The sequence below is a fragment of the Mixophyes fleayi genome, chromosome 12, assembly GCF_038048845.1.
Source record: "Mixophyes fleayi isolate aMixFle1 chromosome 12, aMixFle1.hap1, whole genome shotgun sequence".
Lineage (NCBI taxonomy): Eukaryota > Metazoa > Chordata > Amphibia > Anura > Limnodynastidae > Mixophyes > Mixophyes fleayi.
The window spans coordinates 20,409,745-20,433,530 of record NC_134413.1 but is presented as its reverse complement, the minus strand read 5'-3'; the positions used below and the strand labels follow the sequence as shown (position 1 = coordinate 20,433,530).

Genomic DNA, 23,786 nt, shown 5'->3' with positions numbered 1-23,786 from the left:
CGGTAAGTAAAAGTGTGTGGTGATAGACAGGGAGAGTTTTAACCATTATAAAACAAACTAGGTTGTTGTTTTTGATTAAACCTGTCACACACACGTCACGCAGGCTCAGGTGAGTGCTGGATCATGAAAGTTGTACTTAGACAAAGCAACCAGCTTCTTTTACTGTGGTCAGCAAACATCTTTGCACACTGGCAAATAGTGTTGATCTTTTAAACAACAGGCAGACATTAGATACACTGTAATAGCATTCAGTGGCCATCTACAAAAACTATTCTCTGTAGAAAATTTGGTGTTGCCCATAGCAACCAATCAGAGGTTTGTTTGTATTTTCTAAACTGAACTAGAATGTGGTTGCTATGGGCAGCACCTTATTGCATACAGTAACCTATAGAACAGTTGTTATATACTTTCTTTTTAATTTCTTAGTTTATGTTGGACGTTACTTCTTGATTTGAGTGATCCAAGCATCTGTAATCTCCTCTATGCACAATAAGAGTGCAATCTGGAACATACTTAAAAACGTGGAGGTGAGACTCCTGTAATTATGTAGGATTGTAAATTGGTTCTGATACTGCTTTAATAAGGGAGATAGGACTGATGACACAACATGTGAGACCATTCTTCTGTCAAACCTCTAAATGTAAATGTGACGTCTACAACATCCTGGAACTTGTGCTAGTGACTCCTGGTGTCTCATATGACTGGAGAAACAGCCTGGAGATTCTATACTGGAACCTCTTCACTTTTTTTCAGCAATAAATGTAGATGTGATTGTCTGTGATTGAGTTCACATGGTGGTGACGGCTACAGCAGCCTGGAATTAACAAGCTAAAACTTCTTCTGTTCCATCTGCAGTTGAGACTTTTGTCCCACTTTTAACTAGAGATGTTACTGTTAATTCAGCGGATAGTTCACATGATGGAGACTTTTATTCTGACTAACCTGTAAATTAAGATGAAACTGCTACTTTATTTTGGAGTTCATATACAGTAGACTTTCCTTCTGCCCTACCTATATCTGGAAGTATGATAACTACATTAGCCTTAAGCTCACATGTTGAAAATTTTTCTTCTGTTCCTGCAGATGGGACATCTAAATCAGCCTTGAGCTCACATACTTATAGAATTCACATGCATATAGAACTCACATGCATAGAGAACTCACATGCTTATAGAACTCACATGCATATAGAACTCACATGCATATAGAACTCACATGCATAGAGAACTCGCATGCTTATAGAACTCACATGCATATAGAACTCACATGCATAGAGAACTCACATGTTTATAGATCTCAAGCAGCACAAAAACACTGGAGCCTAAAAACCATAAGCACCATGAGCCCTCATACCAAATCAAACTCCACTTCTCTACAGAGTTAGTAAATCATTGATAAATTCATTCCAAGTACACTGCAAATATCTTCCGCTCAAGCATGTGGTTTTATTTTTGCCTTTTATTATTAATGCAAGTTCTCAAAGTAATTACAATTTTAGACTAAAAATAAGATAATCAACCACAGACCGAGAGAGAAAAAAATGTTCAATGTGTTTTCATCCCTCTCAATTTTATCGAGCTGTCACATTCTGGTGAAATGCACTGTTGGCAAACTGTTCTAATACAATTAAAGTGGACTGGACAATTAAAGTGGACTTGCCATCTAATTTCAGTAAGCCATGTACTAGTTTTTTTCAATTTTAGCTATAATGTTGCTTGCCTTGTTATATTCTTTTACTAAGAAGCCAGTACTGTTTTCTACTTCTTCAAAGTTCCACAAATCAGAAGATCTCCGTAGCTGTATGGATCTAATATGCTGATCTCAGAGCATGGTATGGACTTTCTTAAAATAATCAATGAACCACAATATTCCACACACCATGCAGAAAATATACTGCAAGTAAAACACACAGAGCCAATGAGAAACTACTTTTGGGTTATGTGCTCTTTAAATATTGGTATTTTTTGCAAATCTATTGTAGAATAGACATATTTAATTACAAGAGACCTCCACTCTATTCATAATTTAAACCTTATCCCAGTATCTCTCATAAGCAGAAGCTAAGTGAGCACACAACTTCAGCAACAGATTTATTCCAATATATATATATAATCGATATGACATTACAGCTGGAACTCTGGAGTGTTTGACCAGACATGACCACTACTGACATTTCTAATGCCCCTTGCCACATATTTGAATGGTGCAAGGAAATGCTACATAAAAACCTTAGTCTTTATACCTCCAACTTGGAACATAGACCATTATTGCCATTTACAGACATTATTGGGTACTTGGTAAATATTTACAGACCTACAATAAGGGATACAAATCTTTTTAGATCTTATCGGGTACCCTGTAAACATTTACACATATAAAGGGTTTAAACCTTTACATAAATGATTGATAAATATTTGCAGTCATCATTGGGTTCTTGGTAAACATTTGGAGTATAACGGGCATAAACATTTGCACATGTTATTGATAAACATTTACAGACATAATAAGTTTTAGACATTATATTGGTAAAGAGTTACAAACCAAGAGAGCTTAGGTTAAACATATAGTTTATAAGTAAAGTTTCTCCAGTTTATGATATAACAACTGGAGGTAGTAGCATTGATTGGTGTTACTATGAAGTTAGAGTTACACTCACAATAATCCGTTTTACCCAAAAGTGACTTATTTTGATTCCTTTGAACCTTTAAAGATTGAAGATATTACAGTTACTTAGATTAACGCTGGTATAGAAGGCATTGTTGCTCTTAAAAGGCTTTACAAATCAGTATATTATTCCCCTCCCCAGGTATTGTTAAATTGATTCCTGATAATGCTCAAAAATCTGCGGTATACCGATCCAATGACAAAGGCAATACAAGTAAGCCATAGCACCAATGGTCTCTATTTTCCAGGAAAAGTCCCAGAATTAAAAAATTCTTCCTAGGAATATCTTGTCCCTATTTTTCAGAATAGACCCACTCCACAGTGCAATTACTCGTATTTTATATATTTAATGCAATTCTCAGTAGCTTTTATTCTCTGGGCTTTATCAATTAATATTTAATACAGCGGAGTGTGCAAAATGTCCAAGTATTACCATATAATCATGTCCTATAGTCAGGTCCTGGTTGATATGCTAGTGCACTAAGGTTGACCTAGATTGATGAATATTAGACGCCGTATGCATATGTAGTTGTCAAGTGGAAGTTGGAAAAGGACGAATGAACTTGGAGGGTCTGGATGGTACAAGTTTCTAAGTCAATATATTCAGTTCGTGTAAGGATAAAACTACTTGTAAGCAAACCCACAGCTAGTAGACTTAGCTCTTTGATCAGTCAGTATGTTCTCTCCATCCTGAACAGATAAGAACAATTTTATAGTCACAGCAATGTTTTATTAACAGTAATCATTCTTTGTGTCTGTGGCCAGAACGGTTGTATAGGAAACATGATTGTGATGCTTACACAGCTGGTGGTAATCAATTTGTCTGCACTGTTCTTGGAGAGTGGAGCCTGGATTCTCCCTGCTGTGTCCTGTCAATCAATCATTAAGGCTTCTCTCTCCATTGGATGGAGCACCTACACCACAAACCAGTGACTGTTCAAGTGTTGTGGTACTACAAGTCCCAGCATAGCCTGTAGATCATGCTGAGGGCTTGTAGTCCCACAACAGTGGAGAGCCACCACTTGTCAAAGCCTTTTAGACAATATAACACAGATTGTTACACTTCACAGTTGGATATAAAACCTTCCTGATAGCAATACAGCTATACCAATTCATAAGATGACTATTTAAATTAAATTACACAACTGAAGACCACCCAGAACTATTCCTGTTCAAAACTAAACTATGACACTCTTGTATCTCTATGTGTACTAGTAGTAACCACTGGCTTGGTCGGCATGCTAGAACTTGTAGTTCAACAACAGGAAAGTCTCAGATTAGTTCAAAATCACCAATCATAAGTAAATTATTATTAACATGAGGGACAAGCGATTGGAATAATGAATACACAGCTGTGCATTTTTCTTAGCAATCATAATCCATATTGACCAATAAATGACATATACACACAGATCAATACATATCTGTGAATATTTACCAGCCGTTCCAGATTCAACTGTCCTCAATGATACAAAAATAAACAGCTTGAATCGGTTAAGTGGCAACTGCAGAAGACATCAAGAAATTACATCTGCTTTTATGACTTGCCCTTTTAAAATTGCAGGTATAAAAGATAGCAATAAAAAAAAATTGCAATCAAGTTGTATCAACAATGTATCTGAAGTCTAAACACTTGTCTAAATTGATAAAAAAAAAATACACATATACATCCAGAACCAAGATTCATACTAACCTTATCGCTGATACTTTACAAGAAAGTGGCTGTTCAACTTGAGCAAGCTGTCCTCTTTTAGTAAGACTTGGTATGCAATGTTTAAATATTTGTAATTTCCCTTTTCATATCACTCTGTGCCGAATTTTTCAATCACCTGTATACCAGAGCTGTGGGCTTCATCTCATGTGGGTGGTCACCGAAATGGCTAGTGCTTTTTAGATCAAGGGACGTGAGCACCATCTAGTGGTACATTTAGGAAACTGAAGTTGCAGTGCTTGGCATAGTTTGAAGATAAGTTCTTGGAGACAAATACAGCTGTGGAATATTCTTTGGAAAAAAGTCATAAATGTGTTGTCTCGCATATGATTTGTTATTTTACATTGGCTGAATAGACAGCCCAGAAGTCTGAAAATTATATCTTTACTTATTTTGTTTGTATCCCTCTAAAACATTTTTTTGGGAACTGTGGAGTAATCTTGCCAGAGACTTATGTAATATCGGACTTGCTGATTGGTGATCAGAAACTTCTTAGAATCTAATTAATGACAGAACTGTTACACAGTGTTCTATTTGGAACCTATTAATCATATTTGAATCAGGAAAACTATGCTTCACATGTGTTTAAATTTTCTTATTTCAAAACTGTACAGCAAATATGACTAATTTACCCACCATAATTATTATTGCTGGAATAATATATCTAAGCGGTAACTGCACATATATATTTTTTAATTCATTTTCCATAATAGATTATTTGATAATGTAAAACTCAAATTATTATTTTTCCCTGCTGTCTTCCAAGGAAATAAAGTATTTATTTTAGTCATATTTAAAATCTACTTGTGTGAGAATGCAGCCATCCGGTATCAGGTGAAGTTAAAACTATAGTAGTCTGGGTTTTCACATGCCTTTCTTTTACAGTTCGCTACAATAATATTTGGAAGGCATCCACATCCACTTTTTTTTCCTTTGTTGCAACAATGTTGCTATGCTGTAAAAGTTTTCTTACTGTGTTGAAACAAAGTTGCTCTATGCTCTAAACACAAATGTGTAAACTCTTACTGCTACAGACAAACTTGTAAGATTAAAAGTTGTTGTAGAATAAATACACCCAAAACATATTTGGAACATGTATTCCCTCTACCCCAACTAGCACCCCTGCAGTATTTAAGAATTCATTGCTGCCAGCACTGTAATCACTGCTTGTCACCTACTGATAGCGTTGGAATACCAGTTAGTTCCTCCAAATTGCCAACATCCCTGGAAACAACCCCTCTTAGTCATCATCATAATCACCATTTATTTATATAGCGCCACAGATTCTGCAGCGCTGTACAGAGAACTCACTCACATCAGTCCCTGCCCCATTACAGTCTAAATTCCCTAACATACTCACACAGACAGAGAGAGAGTGACTAGGGTCAATTTATTTTTTATTTTTATAGCAGCCAATTAACCTACCAGTATGTATTTGGAGTGTGGGAGGAAACCAGAGCACCTGGAGGAAATCCACGCAAACACAGGGAGAACATACAAACTCCACACAGATAAGGCCATGGTCGGGAATTGAACTTATGAACCCAGCGCTGTGAGGCAGAAGTGCTAACCACTTAGCCACCATGCTGCCCACTCTTCTACTGGTTAGACAGTGAAAGAAGTAGAAAATCATTTTTGGGTGACATTAACTTCAAGGTATCAGTTGGAAGAAATGAATTGAAGTGGAACCAAACCAAAAAAAATGTAGTGTTAATAATTCTAACTTATTGCAGTCAATTATCTAAATGTTAATTGTTTGACACATGTTGAGATTTTTTGTGGTTTGCTGTTAGTTCTCTCCTGAAATGTCAGTCTCTTTTAGTCCATCTCACTCTCATAGTCACTGCCCAAGTTGGAACTCAAGAGGATCGAACTATTTTTTAAGCATGCAGAGAGCAAAACCTTTGACCGGTGTTAGCTTACTCTGAACAATCAAATTAATCACATAGAATAATTCTGTCTCAACTTCAAATTAAAGTACAGTAATATGTACGTGACAGAAAGTTATGAAAGAAATTTAAATAAAAATAATTTGGCCTATTTGATATGCACTATTTGTTATGTGGAGTGCAGAAGATTCAAGGTTTAATTGATTCTACTTAAAAATGAGAGAATAGCGTACTGTACTGTAAGTTTTCCAGCTACAATTATTGTCAAAGTAATAATAAATATGTTAAATAATATATGTGAGGAAAAACTTGCATATTTATAAATTTATTTATCTACTTCATATACATAATAAGATGATTTGCAAATTATTCTTACTTTTTCTGCTGTGTCCCAGGGGGAAAAAAAGCATTTACTAAAGATGTTTTAACATTTACATTACTACTGTTGCAATATTACTAGTAAATATCTACTATTGCTTATCAGGGGCAAACATAGACACAGCTACATTTTGTAAGGGCCCTAATGTAGATGAAGCGAACCTCTACTACCTTACTGAAGCTCCCTCTACTGAATAGTACATGGCTATTATTATATAGACATAGACCGATCAATAGGAAGCAATGTAACATTTTAACCAATGAAATGTCTCCTTTTGGTCACTATACAGGCAACCATTTTTTTGGGAGTCTCATGGTCTTAGCACTAAAGGGAGCTTCAGTAAGCTGGAGGTGAGAAATTATCTGCATCCCCACTGCTATTGCATAGGGCTTTGGTAGGGGAGATGCCCGCACCTCACTACAGGTTCTGTTTTTCCACTGGTGCTGATATATTACTGAGCATTATAAACGCAGCTAGCATTTTACCAAAAACTCCTTCTACTGTGTATGTTACTAGAGTATAACTACCACTACCGGTATATTATCCAATATTATTACTTCTGCTTTATTACTGGCATATAACCATTAGTGACATATTATTCAGGATTCTTACTTCTGGTATATTGCTGATATACAACTATTATTGACATACACACCTCACAAATTTTAGTCTTCATGAACCGGGATATTGTGCCTGTTCCATCATTCTTAACTAGCCTCCCTTGAATTTGTGCTCGCTGGGCCGCCGTCAACATTGGTTGTGACCCCTTTCAGACAGTGGGTGCTTTCTCAGAAGTATAGAACAAAGAGCATGCTGGATTGATTTTGTTAAACACAGACATCAGCTGGTTCTGATATACAATATTATTATTATTATTATTATTATTATCATTTATTTGTTAGGCGCCACAAGGTTTCCGCAGCACGGTACATAGTACAAACAGGAGACCATACAGGGTGACATAGTACAGAGCAATAAACACAAAGTACCAATACTTCAGAACTCCGGGCAGACATATGAGCGAAGATGGAGTAGAAGAACAGGTATGGGGAGAGGGGCCCTGCTCATACGAGCTCACATCCTAAGGGAGGGTGGACAAAAAGGCACAGGAGGGAGCCAGTAAAGTAAGGGAGAGAAAGGCGGGGCTGGTGGAGAGAGGGGAGAACAAGAGAAGGATGTTTGCGAAGGTGCAACAAGGTAAGGGTTAAGTGGATTGTTGGTAGGCTTTGAGGAACAGGTGAGTTTTGAGTGCCCGTTTGAAGGAGCACAGACTGGGTGAGAGACGGATGGAGCGAGGGAGGTTGTTCCAGTGGAGGGGAGCAGCTCGGGAGAAGTCTTGGATTCTGGAGTGGGAAGACGTGATCAGAGTGGAGGAGAGGCGACGGTCATTGGCCGAGCGCAGGGAGCGGGCAGGGGTGTGAATGGTGAGGAGGTTGGAGATATAGGGGGCAGTACACTGGGAGAGGGCTTTGTAAGTGGTGGTGAGGAGCTTGAAAAGGATCCTGTAGGGGATGGGGAGCCAGTGTAAGGCAAGGCAGAGAGGGGAGGCGGAGGAGGAGCGGCGTGAAAGAAAGATGAGTCGGGCAGCCGCATTGAGAACAGAGCGATAATATTTAATAATATTTAGTGCACTGATACACAGACTATCATATACAATGCTTATGTACAAAAGTGATGTAACTTGATATTTAAGCTTGCCACACTTTTCTGATACAGTCAGCCAATATTTGTATGTTAAACAAAATCGCCCCAAAATATCCACATCTGTGGGCTGCAGTTGACCAGCTCTACAGCCAAAGCAGTACAGCTTATTCAGCAAATTGGGCAAATTTACTAATATTTACTAATATATTACATTTAACTGCAAAATTTGCACTGAACCAGTCAGCAATTACCTTATATCTGTCTAGTGAAAGTGTCTGCTTAGTTTCTGTGGTTTAGTGCAAGTTTTTCACCTACATGTATATACTTTTCACCTAATATATGGACTATTTCCATGCTGTAAAACTATGATACTGAAGCTTTAATTTTAGCTCATCCCACATACACATTTTTGGACTCCATTTGTGGTCCAGACTCACAAGTTATGCAGCTCTGTTATAAAAAAAAAACATGCACACATCACACATAACTGGCAGACTTTCTGACACAAATGAGCATAGAACACTGCTGACTATATACAGGCGAACACCAAAAACACTCATAAAATGTTTGATAAATAGGCCACTATGTCTCTTGTGAAGCATCTTTGACCATGCATTTGAGAACTTCAAAAAAAAAGTCATACAGTCTGTTTTGGAGTTGGATGTAAGACTATTTGCTACATGTAATAATTTGACTAGTATAAGATTGTCGTGCTGCCCATGCTCACAATTTACACCCCTATTTTAAATTGAGCCTATCTTATACTTGCATCCATTTGCACTTGCAGAGGGCGCATTTACCTGTGAGTTCAGCACAGTAAGGTATGGAGACACAAGTCAACTGCACCCCTTAGAAATGCATCTGATTTTGACACTTTTCTTGGCTTAGTGTTTAGCACTTCTACCTTACAGCACTGGGATCATGAGTTCAATTCCTGACTATGGCCTTATCTGTGAGGAGTTTGTATGTTCTCCCCGTGTTTGGCTGGGTTTCCTCCGGGTGCTCCTGTTTCCTCTCACACTCCAAAAAAACCATACTGGTAGGTTAATTGGCTGCTAACAAATTGACCCTAGTCTGTGTGTGTGTCTGTGTCTCTGTCTGTGTATGTGTTAAGGAATTTAGATTTTAAGCCCCAATGGGGCAGGGACTGATGTGAATGAGTTCTCTGTACAGCGCTGTGGAATTACTGGCGCTATATATATATATATAAATGATGATGATGATGATGAAGATATACCTTATGGGAGGTGTATCTTTGCATAGGCCTGGACCCAGTTTCTGAGTTGATGTAATGACAGGGGGACTATTATACTGAATACCTATATGTTAAATGTAAAGTTGGACATATCTTAAGATAGGTGTATATCAAAATATACTCGCAGACATGTAAGAGTATAGATGCATTTTGTCTGCATGGAAAAGTCGCAATTTGATGCTTATCGGGTCTGTGACAAGGGGGACAATGGGGACCAGAGAAGGACAAACCACAGATCTGCTGAGAAGCAGTCTGACACAATCTCTTGCTCTCAGTTATTCTGCTCCATCCAAACAACTGGAGCTACTAGCTGACGCCTCAAAAGGTGGCCTTGGAACAAGAACCAAATGAATCTTTTCAATGTATAGAGCATTGTCATGTGCAGAACAAATAGATAAAGAACTGCTTCCAATCGTGTTTGAAATAAATAAATTCCATCAATACAACCACGGAGCCTGTGAGGGAGCATAGTCACAGCGTAAACCTCTGTGAGTGGCTCTATCAAGGCCTAGAGTTCAGGTCAAGAATGTTGCTCCAGTTGCAAAAGTACAAATTGTCTGTTTCATATACTGTACTCCTGGCAAAAGAATTGGTTATTGCTGACACACATGGACAATGGAGAAAAACTGCTTGATGAGAAAGTGGTCTAGTCCAGTGTTGGCTAACCTGTGACACTCCAGGTGTTGTGAAACTACAAGTCCCAGCATGCTTTGCCAATATATAGCAGCTTATTTCTGGAAGAGTATGCTGGGACTTGTAGTTTCACAAACACCTGGAGTGTCACAGGTTAGCCAACACTGGTCTAGTCTATACTCCTTACAGCTGGAGAGGCAGGATGGGGGAGGAAAGAGGTGTGCAAGCACAGACCGAGTACAGTAAGGGCGTGTTCACGTACTTGTGACTGAGGGTCAGGTGATGCAGATACCCCTGTCAGTATCCTTATCACTGTGGGTGTCTGACTGCAGGTGCACATACACACTAATAATCATCATCATCATTATCTATTTATATAGCGCCACTAATTCTGCAGCACTGTACAGAGAACTCATTCACATCAGTCCATGCCCCATTGGAGCTTACAATCTAATTCCCCTAACATATACACACACAGACTAAGAGAGACTAAGTGCAATTTATTAGCAGCCAATTAACCTTCTAGTATGTTTTTAGAGTGTGGGAGGAAACTGGAGCACCCGGAGGAAATCCATGCAAACACGGGGAGAACATACAAACTCCACACATGTGCAAACTAATAAACTCATTTGCATCCCTTGCATTGCAACATGGTTTTGCCAAGGTTCAAAGTTACTCATTTTTTTGCTTTTCTTTCCTTAATGAATCAGGCCCATTATGTACATACTACGTCAATCAATAGCTATTTATGTCAGGAGATTGAGCTGGGATTCCAAAAGGCTCCAGTCCTGAAATGCTAAAACAGCATCATACTGCTTACCAGGGCATTCATCTCTCCAAAACAAGGGCCAGAATGATTATATGTTGGGTTGGCACGTTCTAAGACAACCAACAAATGGTGGAAAACTGTGCAGTTTATCAAGGGAACAGACCAACCAACCCACTAAAAAGAAACTTTGTTGTCACATGAGGTTCACGAACTTCCTTGGCACAAGTTAGCAAGTGACATTTTTTCATTTCTTTTGTATTTCTTTTGATCTTATTTCTTTCTTCAAATATCCTGAAATCCTCAATATAACAGATCTCATATACTCAAACTGCAAAACTCAAGTCAACTCAACTCAAACTCATGACCTTAAGCTTTGTGGCGCTCTTTGCATCGGATGCATCTACAAGCTTGGTTTAAGGTTACACGTGTAATATGATATGTTTGATTTAAGGTTGCACATATCTTTAAATACATGTAGCTCAAAATACAGTCAGGGAAACCAGTGTGCAGGCACATATTTGCACATAAGCAAATGGCCAAATCTTTATGCCCAATTCTAAATAAGTCTGAAAGTCTTTGTGTGATGACCTGTGAACTTGCAGGACGCAGCGATGTAAGATCAGAGGGGCTGGTGGACTATTAAGGCTGGATGTCATGTAAGAAACAGTAGTAGTACCAGGGGTAATGTGTGAATTTAATAACAAGCAGAGGTCAGGGTTCCAGAAGTCAGACAAGAGCTGAGACATAGGAAAGGCTCAGACAGGATCAAAGTACTAAGTACAATAATCTGGCACTGAATGGATGTCTGAGTTGCTTGATATACCTTGATAAGCGCAGGAATCATTATCAGCTGTGGATAGGTGAGGTCTTGGCAAAGGGCATGCACAGGGTGTTTGTTATTTTTTGGGACAGACTTTGTTCTGGGAATGATGGAGGTGGTGAAATCCTTGAGAATCCTGACACTTTGTATAGAACCCGCTGCCTTAGCCCAAAGTAACAATATCTCAAATGTTTAGAATATTTTGCCTGTGTGAAGGGGGTAAATTTATCAAGTTAAGGGTTTGAAAAAGTGGAGATGTTGCCTATAGCAGCCAATCAGATTCTAGCTGTTATTTTGTAGAATGTACTAAATAAATGATAACTAGGGGCCTGATTTATTAAGGATCTTAACTTAAGAAACTTCTTATTTCAGTCTCCTGGACAAAACCATGTTACAATATAAGGGGTGCAAATTAGTATTCTGTTTTGCACATAAGTTAAATACTGACTGTTTTTTCATGTAGCACACAAATATCAACTTTAAATGTCAGTGTACAAATAAGCTATCAAGTATTTGTGTGCTACATGAAAAAACAGTCAGTATTTAACTTATGTGCAAAACAGAAATCTAGTTTGCACCCCTTGCACTGTAACATGGTTTTGTCCAGGAGACTGAAATAAGATACCTCTTCATTTAAGATCCTTAATGAATCAGGTCCCTTATGTCTATCCCAAGCAGGTTTAAATTGCTCTTGTGTATATAAATGGTAATTGTGGCATCATGTCTCATATACCTAACATCATATTGATATCGCGGACACTCCTGCAGCCTCCAATCTTTGTATTGTGCATTGGACAGAACTGGCGGTCTAAGTCTTGGTGTGTAGAAAGGAGATCGACTAGGATTAAATGCAGAATGTGAGATGCGCCAAGCTGGATAGTACTGCTCATAATAGGTGTAATTTCCAGCAATAAGAAATTGTACCTGACGGGGGGCGGCGGGCGGCTCACATTGGGGGCCTCACGGGGGAACGGAGGCCCCCTTAGCCCAGGGGCCTCCATTCCCTTAATCCGGCCCTGATCGTGACAGATGTAAGGCTGTTCCTCCCACCATTGAGAATATAACTCACAAAGGGTTATTTAATAAGTATACTGTCCCACAGCTTGTTCTGTGCAAATGGGCCTATTTGTATTCCTAATGCATACATAGGTGGATGCCCAAATACAACAGGAACCCTGGTGGCTATAAACAAACCAGGGAAAGCCACCATAATGTACCATCTGCACTCCTTAAATCTCATTTAAATATTTTATTCTGCAAAACAAAATCTTACAATATGAGGCACAAGCGAAGCCGGGCAGCATTTAGCTATGAACTCCCCAATCCTCTAAGTCCTCCCATGATCACCCCTAATAAACTCTAATATCTTAACACTCAGACTCACCCAAGTAAGTGGGTATATACGCACAAGAATTGGTGCATGGCATCACAAGATTGTCTACGGTTACATGAGTTACACCACCCAGAAACGCTCGGATGTCTTTGTTTGGCTTCACTGGTTCTTTCATAACTTTTTAAGAAAGCTCAGGTGTAGCAGAAACATATTTTCTGTGTGTCACATGCTAATTTACATTTGCAAAACTTTTTCTCCGTGTGTATGGGAGATACAATATGGGAAAACAAGACTTTACAACAGACAAAATTAGACATATAGACAGGAGTTTGGAAACTCTATGTAAAGGCTCCAAGAAAAGGTTGGTCCTTAGAGAATCAATGAAATGACTGCAAATGGGGTTTTGAAAAGGAAAATTCAAGAGGCCAAATGCACACCGCTATTGTTAGTTTATTCATATGAAAATTATGAATTTGCTCATTTTGCAAGAAAATGACCTTCAGTAGTTACTTATTCAAGAGAGAAATGAACTCTCCAACCTACACAATCAGATATTCTCTCTAAAATTGAATATCATCCCAAGTAATTGAGAATCTTTTGAGCACTTCCATTTCTCTATATATTTTTGTGTAGCTGATGCCATTTCATGTGATATTTTACTCTGACCAAAAATTATTAGGCAAAAATATCACCATTACAGTTAGAACATTTTCTAGTCAGACATGGTCAATTTAGCAAATTAGATAGTAAATCATGGTGCTGGCAATTCATTCCTAACCACCTCTTAATATGTATCTTTGCAAGATTTTTTACAGTACCATGCCCATACGAAATAAATCAGATTGCCTGTACTGGATTCTGAAAGTTTAATATAATCTTCTGTCCTAGATTGAGGTGTCCTAAGGCCTGGTACCAGATAAAAGATAAGTTGTGGACTTGTGGGCCTATCCCAGTGGCACAATCGGGGGGGGATGATCACCCTAACATAATTGTCGTTAACACTGGTGCCTTGGGGGCTTGCTGTCCTGGGAGTTAGCAGCAGAGCCTAATCAGTAGTGAACATCACTTGCGATAAGTCACCAGTCTTTTATTGTTTATTGTCTAGCCCTGAGACGAATCGATGTAATGCAAATCTTCCCCACTGCTACTTCTCTATTGTTGTGTGACGTGGTAGTGCACGCGCGTGAGGAGCCTGAGGGCGGGGTGATCGAGAGATCCGCCTCCGGGGAGCGTGGTCTGTGTTCTGGCAGAGCAGAAAAGTAAACGTGCTCCTGGCTGCTGTCCTTTGTAATAAAATCAAGTTCTTTTTCTTGTGCTCCAGATACTGCATCAAAATGAATTGATATGGTACACTCATTTGATGCACAAATTAAACACATTTTCAAACACGTTTTCCACCTCTGACTTCAATATACTACACACACAGGCAATAATGAACTCCAATTTATTAATATTATACTCCTACTGAGTAGTGTATGTGTACTTGTGTTACCAGGAAACTTACCTGATGTGCCAGTCATCATTAATATTCTAAAAATCACAATGTATCCCACAAATGATTTTGAGATTACAAGACCTTTATATTGTTATCACTGTGAGCTCTGTACTCACTTTTATACTCATTGTTTAATTAAAGGCCGTTTCTGTTCAAACTGGGCACAATATTCAATTTAATTCTCATAATAATACACTGACTGACTGTGTAGATTAGCACGGTGAATATTTGCTATATGGTAAATTGATTTAAATCGTTCTGGATCCCAGAATTTAAAATATAATCATCATAAATTCTTTCATATGTCATAGTGATCATGGGTTAGGGTACTAACGGGCAGCAAGTGGCCCTCTGAGCCTTTGCTTACTCTTTCCTGCTTTTATGTCTGGTTTAGCCGGCCCCTGAGGAGTATCAGAATGCCCATCACTGGGCTAGAATACTACAATGCAGTAAATAATGGGTACATGGAGCAGGGCTTCTGTTTCATGACAGTACCAGGCGAAAAAAATACATGATATTGCTAAATAATGTCTAAGGATTAGCTCTGAATCCAAGTTGTGAGCTGTTGCCTTGTTAAATGTGATACATCTGTGAGTGAAACCCCGTCAGCTTTCAAAGCCTTTAATTAATGAATCAGAATACTGTCGACCTTTATTGTTTCTGCATCCAATGAACTGTTTGTAGATCTGTATTGAGAAACATGAATCAATTTATGTTGTCATCATTTTTTTTTATGTTGGCTTTTTATTTGAATTACAGATCAGGAATATACAGCTTTTCGATTTTTCTCCATAACACCAGCCCCAATGAGTCAGAAGCATTTTTAAATTTGATTCCTCATATAGGCGACATAGAACAGTTTTGTTGTAACAATTTTCTTTATTCCACAATTCAAAACAACTTGCGTCTAATTTTTCACCCTTTGCTACCCCTCGCTTCAAGACCTGGCAGCGAAACTAATCTATGCTACTATAATTCCACATTGCACTGACTGATGCATACTTGCATGGTCCATGATCCACTTTCTCAGAGGGGCAACCAGGGTGACAGACCCTGTATCTACAGTTGTACTGGCATGTGGGAGAGGGGCCGGAGTTTGAAAAAACAGATTCTAGCTATTATTTATTTAGTACATTCTACAAAATGATAGGTAGAATCTGATTGGTTGCTATAGGCAACATCTCCACTTTTCAAACCAACCAGAAAACTCTCAGCTTGATACATATCTGGGATCTGCCCCCTACCCTGACTGATTCACCTAACTGGGGTGATTATCCAAGAAACAAGCCCATTTCACTATCATGCAGATTCCACACAACCTCTTTCAGTGTATTCAATTATCTGTCCCCTCAATATACGCCACAGGTTTGTGCTTCAATCTTGCTTCCTAGAGCTCCTTTCCCCTCTGAGCAGAATTTAGTTTTGCACCCCAGAATGCCAACACATGTGCACAGCATTGTGCGGCTCAAATCCCTTCTAGTGTTGGTGGTGACAATTAGCTGACACCATGTGGGGAGCAGCACAAGTGGCAGCTACAGGAGCTGGCTGGGCTGGGGGCCCCAGAGCAGTCCCATAAGTCTTGCACCCCGGGCTAAAATGTGCCAGCCCTCCCCCAACAGGGCCTAATGTGTCCCCTCAGCTACAAAGCCCAGTGCTCCACCTGCTATTCTGGTAGTTATGCCCTCAGCCTTCCCTTCATGACCATTCCCCACAACACTCGCTGTGTCCAACTTGGTAGCCTAAACCCTACCCAGGTGAATTGACTAATTAACTAAAGTCTTTAAGACATTAGCATAGTGAACTTTAGTGAACATTTGTTCCTCTGTCACATCCATGAGCACCAGGTCAGTGCTCTTTTTGTAAACAGTCGCATTAAAAAGGCAAAATATAAATTAAACCATTACTTTACACAGAAGCAAACTTTATGGTTATTTAAGTTTAATATCTTACATAAAAAAAAACATACAGTAACAATTTATTATTGGTTTAATCTGCCCAAAAACAATCAGATAAAAATTAGAACATTTTATGATAAATATTTTGTGATATTATAGAACACCTGTTGTCTACACACAATAGAGGTCATTTATGGAGGTCAAACATCCGCTTTGTGTAAATGAGATTATTTATCTGCGTTTGTGGAGTGAGTTCGCGGCATTACAAGAGCAGCAGCGGTACGAACGGGCTGAGGGGAGGAGTTGGGGGCGGAGTCGGTGCTTTGTTGGGAAAGTATGGAGTAAGCACCATTGAGCATGGTATAAACAAGGATTTCCTTTGTGGAGTAAGATTATTGAATAGCGGGGTGCAGAGGGTGCATTCTCACTGGACTTTACTATTGCACCTGCTCAGAGGTGTCAATCTTCAGCTCTCGCCTTTACTTTTATTGGAACCAGTGGTTTTGCGCCTCCACGTTGCACTTCAGTGGAAAAGTGAATTGCCCGATACATTATGAGAAGTGAAAGCTTCACATGTACATGCAATAATGGCAGTCTCCATGTCCCCTCACTCTCAGGATTCATTTAAAAGCAGCCCCTGGCGTGTATCTGGTTGCCTATCACTGGCCTAAATAAACTGCATAAAACCAATATACATGACAATGCCGCACTGCTTCCTAGTAAATTGATGGAATACCTGATTTTTACTTTCAATTCACAATACGGCTGCCTCAGTGTGCAAGCTGTAGGTGTACTTTAAATTATGTAATAGTGCTTGAAGGTGCTTATGGGGAAATAAATATTACAGAAGAACATTTAGCTGATTTAACTTTTGGAGCGATGTGCCTTTGGAGCAGCCTACAGAGACACCGCCGCGATGTCCAGCCTGAAATCTTCCCTCATTTTTCCTTAGATCCCACAGAGGTGAGCGGGAAAATGAATGGAAGTTGTGTTGTTTTCTGGCTGCACTCTGCTCCAAACTGAATCTCCCCCATGGTGTTATATAAACTGTTGATCTAAGTCATAGAAATCTATTGGCAATAATTTCAAGCTTTGCTATTTTAAGTATAAATGTTAGTAATTTTAGCCGGACCTCCGTATAAGTCAAGTTTACAAAATAGTCTGCATGACTTTTTAAAATAACTTTTCTGGTGACTATGACTGGGTGTCCCCATTTATTAAAGTATCTTGGCTTTGGAGATGTCATCCCAATTAAAACAATTTATGTCTGAACACTAGAAAACTACAACTACAGGATGCTATTCATTCCATATAAGGCTTGTTTGACGTGATCCTTACATGTAGATCTTATGCATTCCAATGTATCCTTTGAAAGTGTATCATACAACACCGATAGGTAGGTCCTGTTTCTTGAGTACCAATCAAAGACAATTATGCAAATGATAAAGGCTTTTCATTCCATAAACAAAATACACACACACTTAAATGTAGATGTATTAGTGGCTGCTTTTAAGTTTACTTTTTATAAAAAATCAGTACAATTTTCTTAATCAGTGAATTAAAAATGTTTTGTTATTTTATTTTAGAATTGCTTTGACATTAATACTGTATATCTTATGATCGATATATTAATTATGCAGCTAGTGCAGTGCAGATGGAGTAGAGTGTATTGCAGTAAATAGAGCACCGTAGCCAAAGATTAAGCATGGGGACATTGGTTTTGTCGTCTGGAGCTCCTGCTGTGCTTTAAATGCAGGATTGTTTCTCTGCAACATTGCACCAATTGCTGCAATCAACTGTACTCCATCTGTTTATAAAATCAGATATCTCCTTTAGTGTACACTGCTGTGCAATACTGAATATTCTCTTCTAAGTCTTATAGCAAGAGTGTGAAACCAACTGCCAGTAGACTTAATCATCGCCATGCTGGTTCATGATGCTAAAATCGGGGGTTCATGTGTTGCACTGTGTATTCAGCTTCTCCGTCCCCCGTCCGGAAGCCATAAGGCAACTTCGATCTATCAGTTCTGCTGAAATCAATGGGTCCCTGGGTCCGTAAAACTCGCCTGAGCTGGTCAAAGATCTCGTGATCTGGGACGGCCAGCGTGTTAATATTAAATCCAATCATTCTTGTAACGGTTTCTCTGAAGTCAACAAGCTGCAGAATATATATATAAAAAATAAAATAATTAAATACATTTTGTAGCTATTGTTTTCCTTTGTGCAGTTACTTAGCAAGTCAGTTTGGAGGGAGGAAAAAAAATCATATCTCTTAACACTTGCCAATTTTGTAATTAAACCTTTTCTCAAACCCTTCACAGTTACTCGGTCTACCTGTCTAAAACACCTCCTAATTGCACATTGGGGTTGGGGAAAAAAAAAAAGCCCAGTTCCTGTTATGTTCTTTTACGAAGACAGATTTAAATCCCATTCTTCCAAAAAGATACATCACAAGATCTATGGGACACACAAAAAAACAACCCTTTTTAATTCCCAGGTATTGTATAAAGTCTCTTAAAGTTCTCAAGTACCTGCAAGTTACAACCCCCCAAAAAAACTATTTAATGAGCTTTTTTTTTTTTTTTTAAGAGTTGCTAAAAAGATACTAATGATTCACTTTAAAAGCAAAGTGTACCTGCTTTTCTCTCCTTGCCACTTCTTCGAGAGCTCTCTTGGCTGTGTGTAGCTCATTAGTGACTGCTCCCACCATCTGCTGGCACCTGACTTTCTCTCCTACAGACTCGTGCTCAGTGTAGTCCAGCTCTGTTTTCAAGCTTACCACCTTCTTAGCGGCTTTCTCCTTAATTTTTTCAAGGTTTTCTAAAGAGTTGCTGAGCAGCTCGATGGTTTTCTTCTGTTGGTTGATTTTCTCCTAAAAGACGGTAAACCGTGTTAGAGACTGAAATGAGCAGATGTTTATAAGAACCAGAACCATCTCTCGTCATGATAAAGTTTCAAAAACTGTTTTTTTAATGTAAACTTGGCTCCCCTTTGCCCCATCTTTTAGAGGACTTTATATACTTTACATATTTTCTATCAATGTATGGGTTTTATTTATTTATTTTTGCAATTGGAGCATCTCTTTAAAGCCGATAAATGTAATTACTAAGGGGCCTAGTTATCAATCTATAATCCTCGAAAATTGCAGTTTTGGGGGGGATTAAAGCATAGGAATATTGACAAGGCTTCGATGTCTGCTGCAGTACCAGACTCTTCAATCGCAAGTCCAGTCCATATGCAAACCGAGGGGGGGGGGGGGGGGGGGGGTTTCCTGGTGCCTGGAAACCCCCCACCCCCAAGCCTGGGGCAGTGTATAATTGAGGTGGCTGGACTCTGCCCCCGCTTCACACGACTCTGCTTGAAAAGGGAGAGCTGCATGTACCTAACAGTAGTGCACGCAGCATTACCCATGTATATTATGGGGACAGGAAGAGTTGGAGAGCAGCCAAGCACTGTCTAAAATTATAGCCACGTCCTCATGCATGCTGGTCACGCCCACTGGCGGTGTGGTGTGGAAACCCCCCTCTACAAATCCTGCGTTTGCCCCTGCAGTCCCCATAGGTGTTTATAGGGACTGTGTTTTTGCCCTAATTATCAGCTCCGAGATAGGAGCTTGATCCCAGTAACTAAGGACATCTGAAGATGGCGTTAACCGTTATAACCTATGGGGAGAGCATCGCGGGACAGGAATCTTCGGATCCCTTCCCTGAAATCTTCGTACTCTCAAGTTCTGCCTGGTCATAGAAACTTGTAAGTAAAGTAGATTAGGAGCCTGTCCCAGCTAATTCATTTTAATACATTGCCACGTTAATTAATATCTTATCATTGCGATAAGAAATGAAAATGAACATGAGCAATTTAAGTTTGGTCATAAATAGACCCCTAAAACAGCAACTTAATTGCTATAATTATGTATTTAAAAATAAGCAAAGTAAAATGTTATGCTTGCTTGGCCATCAGGCGCGGGCTGGCAAAGCTCAGCCCGGGGGACGCACAGGCGGCCGCATCACATGACACGCGATGCGGCCGCATCATCAATGAGCGGCCAGGGGGCCCGATGCCCCCCAGCCCAGCCCGCCCCTGTTTGCCATTTATACATACAAAATGACCTTTTATGGGTTTGGTAGATTGAATAAACATTTTCTAACTTGTTACTATATAAAGCTCAGCTTCTTCATTTTCTGCACATTACGTTGAACCCACCAGTCTGATTGTATTTTTGTATAATCAATAATTCTGATACAGCTCTTGTTAGGGCCACAAGTAAATCCGCTATCGGACATCATTTTTTTTTTAATAGAAAATCTCTGTAGTTCTGAGTAAATTATTATTTCTTGGAATTACTCACGCATGTATAATAACCAAAGACTAGTACACTATCAGTCCCATTCCTGGAAAGCTGACACGTTTAAAAGGTTTTTCAAAACTGGTGCGTCTCTATCTTACATCACTTTAGAGAAGAAAAGAGTAAACAATGAATAGAGAAGGGGAGGGTAGACCGTGCACAGAAGCCTAAAACATAGTCGGAATGACATTTGTATAAAAATCTGGATTTGACTACAACTATATTGTTTTCAGCATTAGAGTGAGTCCACTTTTCTAGATGACCAGTGGCATTGTCAAAAAGAACTGGATCACATTGGTGTGTAGGTATTGCCCAGATGGTATGGTTGCCTAATAAACTAAATAATAATTTGTAATATATAGAAGTAACATACACACATCTTTAGCTTACAGCTCACATCTTTATCAAGTTAAAATAATACTTTGAACAATACACTTAAATGCCTGGCTCCCATTTTTGGCAGGTCTTAATAATGCACACGCATTGTAATGCTTTATCATATGCTAAGTCACAGTTCATCAACAAATGCAAATATCTTTCCAATGGGGAAAAAAAGCTTACTGTCAAGCTGGACTAGTTGGAAAGAACCCATTGGCATCAGATGCAAGCTCTCTGACCATTAATACGATGTGGCAAACTATTTGCAACAGAAACCATCTTTGTCACATGTACAATTTTGCGGCACTTATAGATAAATGATAATAATATTGATGATTTTAGGAGTAGTTATATGTTAAATTAATGGCAATAAAAGCCATGATGCATTATTTTGGATATAGCACAAACTTTTAGCAAGGAGCGGTGTACATATCTTGATATTCTTGACTGTATTTTTCTTTTTACTGTTACTGTAAGGAGTAAGGAGAAGCAACGTATAATTTCTTGCTAAACTTCCTAAAGTGGCGCGTTCACCTTTAGTGCATTCAAATCGACAACTTGAGCCGTTAAGTTTTGATTAGCAATTTTCATGTCACTGAGCCGTCCTTGGAGTCTCTCGACCTTCTTCTGCAATTTTTGGGCTGTCATAGTCTCTGAATTTGCAACACTCAGGAAGGCTTGGTGCTCCTTTTCTCTTTCGAGCTGTTTGATTATCTTCTGTAGTTGTTCCATTTGTGAAGATTTTAACTCTATGTTTTCCCTCTGGGAATTCACCTGCACAGATACAATTATTTATTACACTGATAGACAATCAATTGGTCAAAACAGACAGAACAAATAGTAGAGTGGTTTTATGTTAAAGGTTTTGCAACTTGCTGCCTGTGAACATTATATTCCAGAGCTTCTTACTCAAGTGAAAAATCTGGAGCTACAACATAGTTACCTAAAAGCAGAACACACCACAAAATGACATGGCTTGTCGGAGGTTTAGCGCAACAATTTATATAGCTGGAAGTGGAACTTACCACCAAATGACATGTATAGATGTTGAACACACCACTATGTCACAGGGCTAGCTAGAGGTAGAACACACCACCAGGTTACATAACTAGCTAGAGGTAGAACACACCACCAGGTTACATAACTAGCTAGAGGTAGAACACACCACCAGGTTACATAGCTAGCTAGAGGTAGAACACACCACCAGGTTACATAACTAGCTAGAGGTAGAACACACCACCAGGTTACATATCTAGCTAGAGGTAGAACACACCACCAGGTTACATAACTAGCTAGAGGTAGAACACACCACCAGGTTACATAACTAGCTAGAGGTAGAACACACCACCACGTTACATAACTAGCTAGAGGTAGAACACACCACCAGGTTACATAGCTAGCTAGAGGTAGAACACACCACCAGGTTACATAACTAGCTAGAGGTAGTACACACCACCAGGTTACATAGTTAGATAGAGGTAGAACACACCACCAGGTTACATAACTAGCTAGAGGTAGAACACACCACCAGGTTATATAGTTAGGTAGAGGTAGAACACGCCACCAGGTTACATAGCTAGCTAGAGGTAGAACAAACCACCAGGTTACATAGCTAGCTAGAGGTAGAACACACCACCGGGTTACATAGCTAGCTAGAGGTAGAACACACCACCAGGTTACATAGTTAGATAGAGGTAGAACACACCACCAGGTTACATAACTAGCTAGAGGTAGAACACACCACCAGGTTACATAGCTAGCTAGAGGCAGAACACACCACCAGGTTACATAACTAGCTAGAGGTAGAACACACCACCAGGTTATATAGTTAGGTAGTAAGAACACGCCACCAGGTTACATAGCTAGCTAGAGGTAGAACACACCACTATGTTACAGGCTAGCTAGAGGTAGAAACACACCACCAGGTTACATAACTAGCTAGAGGTAGAACACACCACCAGGTTACATAAGCTAGCTAGAGGTAGAACACACCACCAGGTTACATAGCTAGCTAGAGGTAAGAACACACCACCAGGTTACACAGCTAGCTAGAGGTAGAACACACCACCAGGTTACATAAGCTAGCTAGAGGTAGAACACACCACCAGGGTTACATAACTAGCTAAAGGTAGAACACACCACCAGGTTACATAACTAGCTAGAGGTAGAACACACCACCAGGTTACATAACTAGCTAGAGGTAGAACACACCACCAGGTTACACAGCTAGCTAGAGGTAGAACACACCACCAGGTTACATAGCTAGCTAGAGGTAGAACACACCACCGGGTTACATAACTAGCTAGAGGTAGAACACACCACCAGGTTACATAACTAGCTAGAGGTAGAACACACCAACTATGTTACAGGGCTAGCTAGAGGTAGAACACACCACCAGGTTACATAACTAGCTAGAGGTAGAACACACCACCAGGTTACACAGCTAGCTAGAGGTAGAACACACCACCAGGTTACATAACTAGCTAAAGGTAGAACACACCACCAGGTTACATAACTAGCTAGAGGTAGAACACACCACCAGGTTACACAGCTAGCTAGAGGTAGAACACACCACC

At 39.4% G+C, this 23,786-nt stretch overlaps 1 protein-coding gene across 4 annotated transcripts in view; it reads right to left on the bottom strand.

The window, feature by feature from the left end:
• ESR2 (estrogen receptor 2) overlaps window positions 1–23,786 on the bottom strand; it is a 99,773-nt gene that overhangs the window by 42,287 nt on the left and 33,700 nt on the right. For 2 of the 4 annotated variants that reach the window (XM_075193607.1, XM_075193608.1), the window contains 3 exons: window positions 21,745–21,984; window positions 19,123–19,359; window positions 16,564–18,645 (listed from right to left, as the gene is read on the bottom strand). In XM_075193607.1, the coding sequence (XP_075049708.1) occupies window positions 18,427–18,645; window positions 19,123–19,359; window positions 21,745–21,984 (696 nt within the window). In that variant the 3' untranslated portion in view covers window positions 16,564–18,426. Of the gene's footprint in view, window positions 1–16,563; window positions 18,646–19,122; window positions 19,360–21,744; window positions 21,985–23,786 lie in introns of those variants that run through there. The other 2 variants (XM_075193609.1, XM_075193610.1) reach the window with 2 other exon arrangements.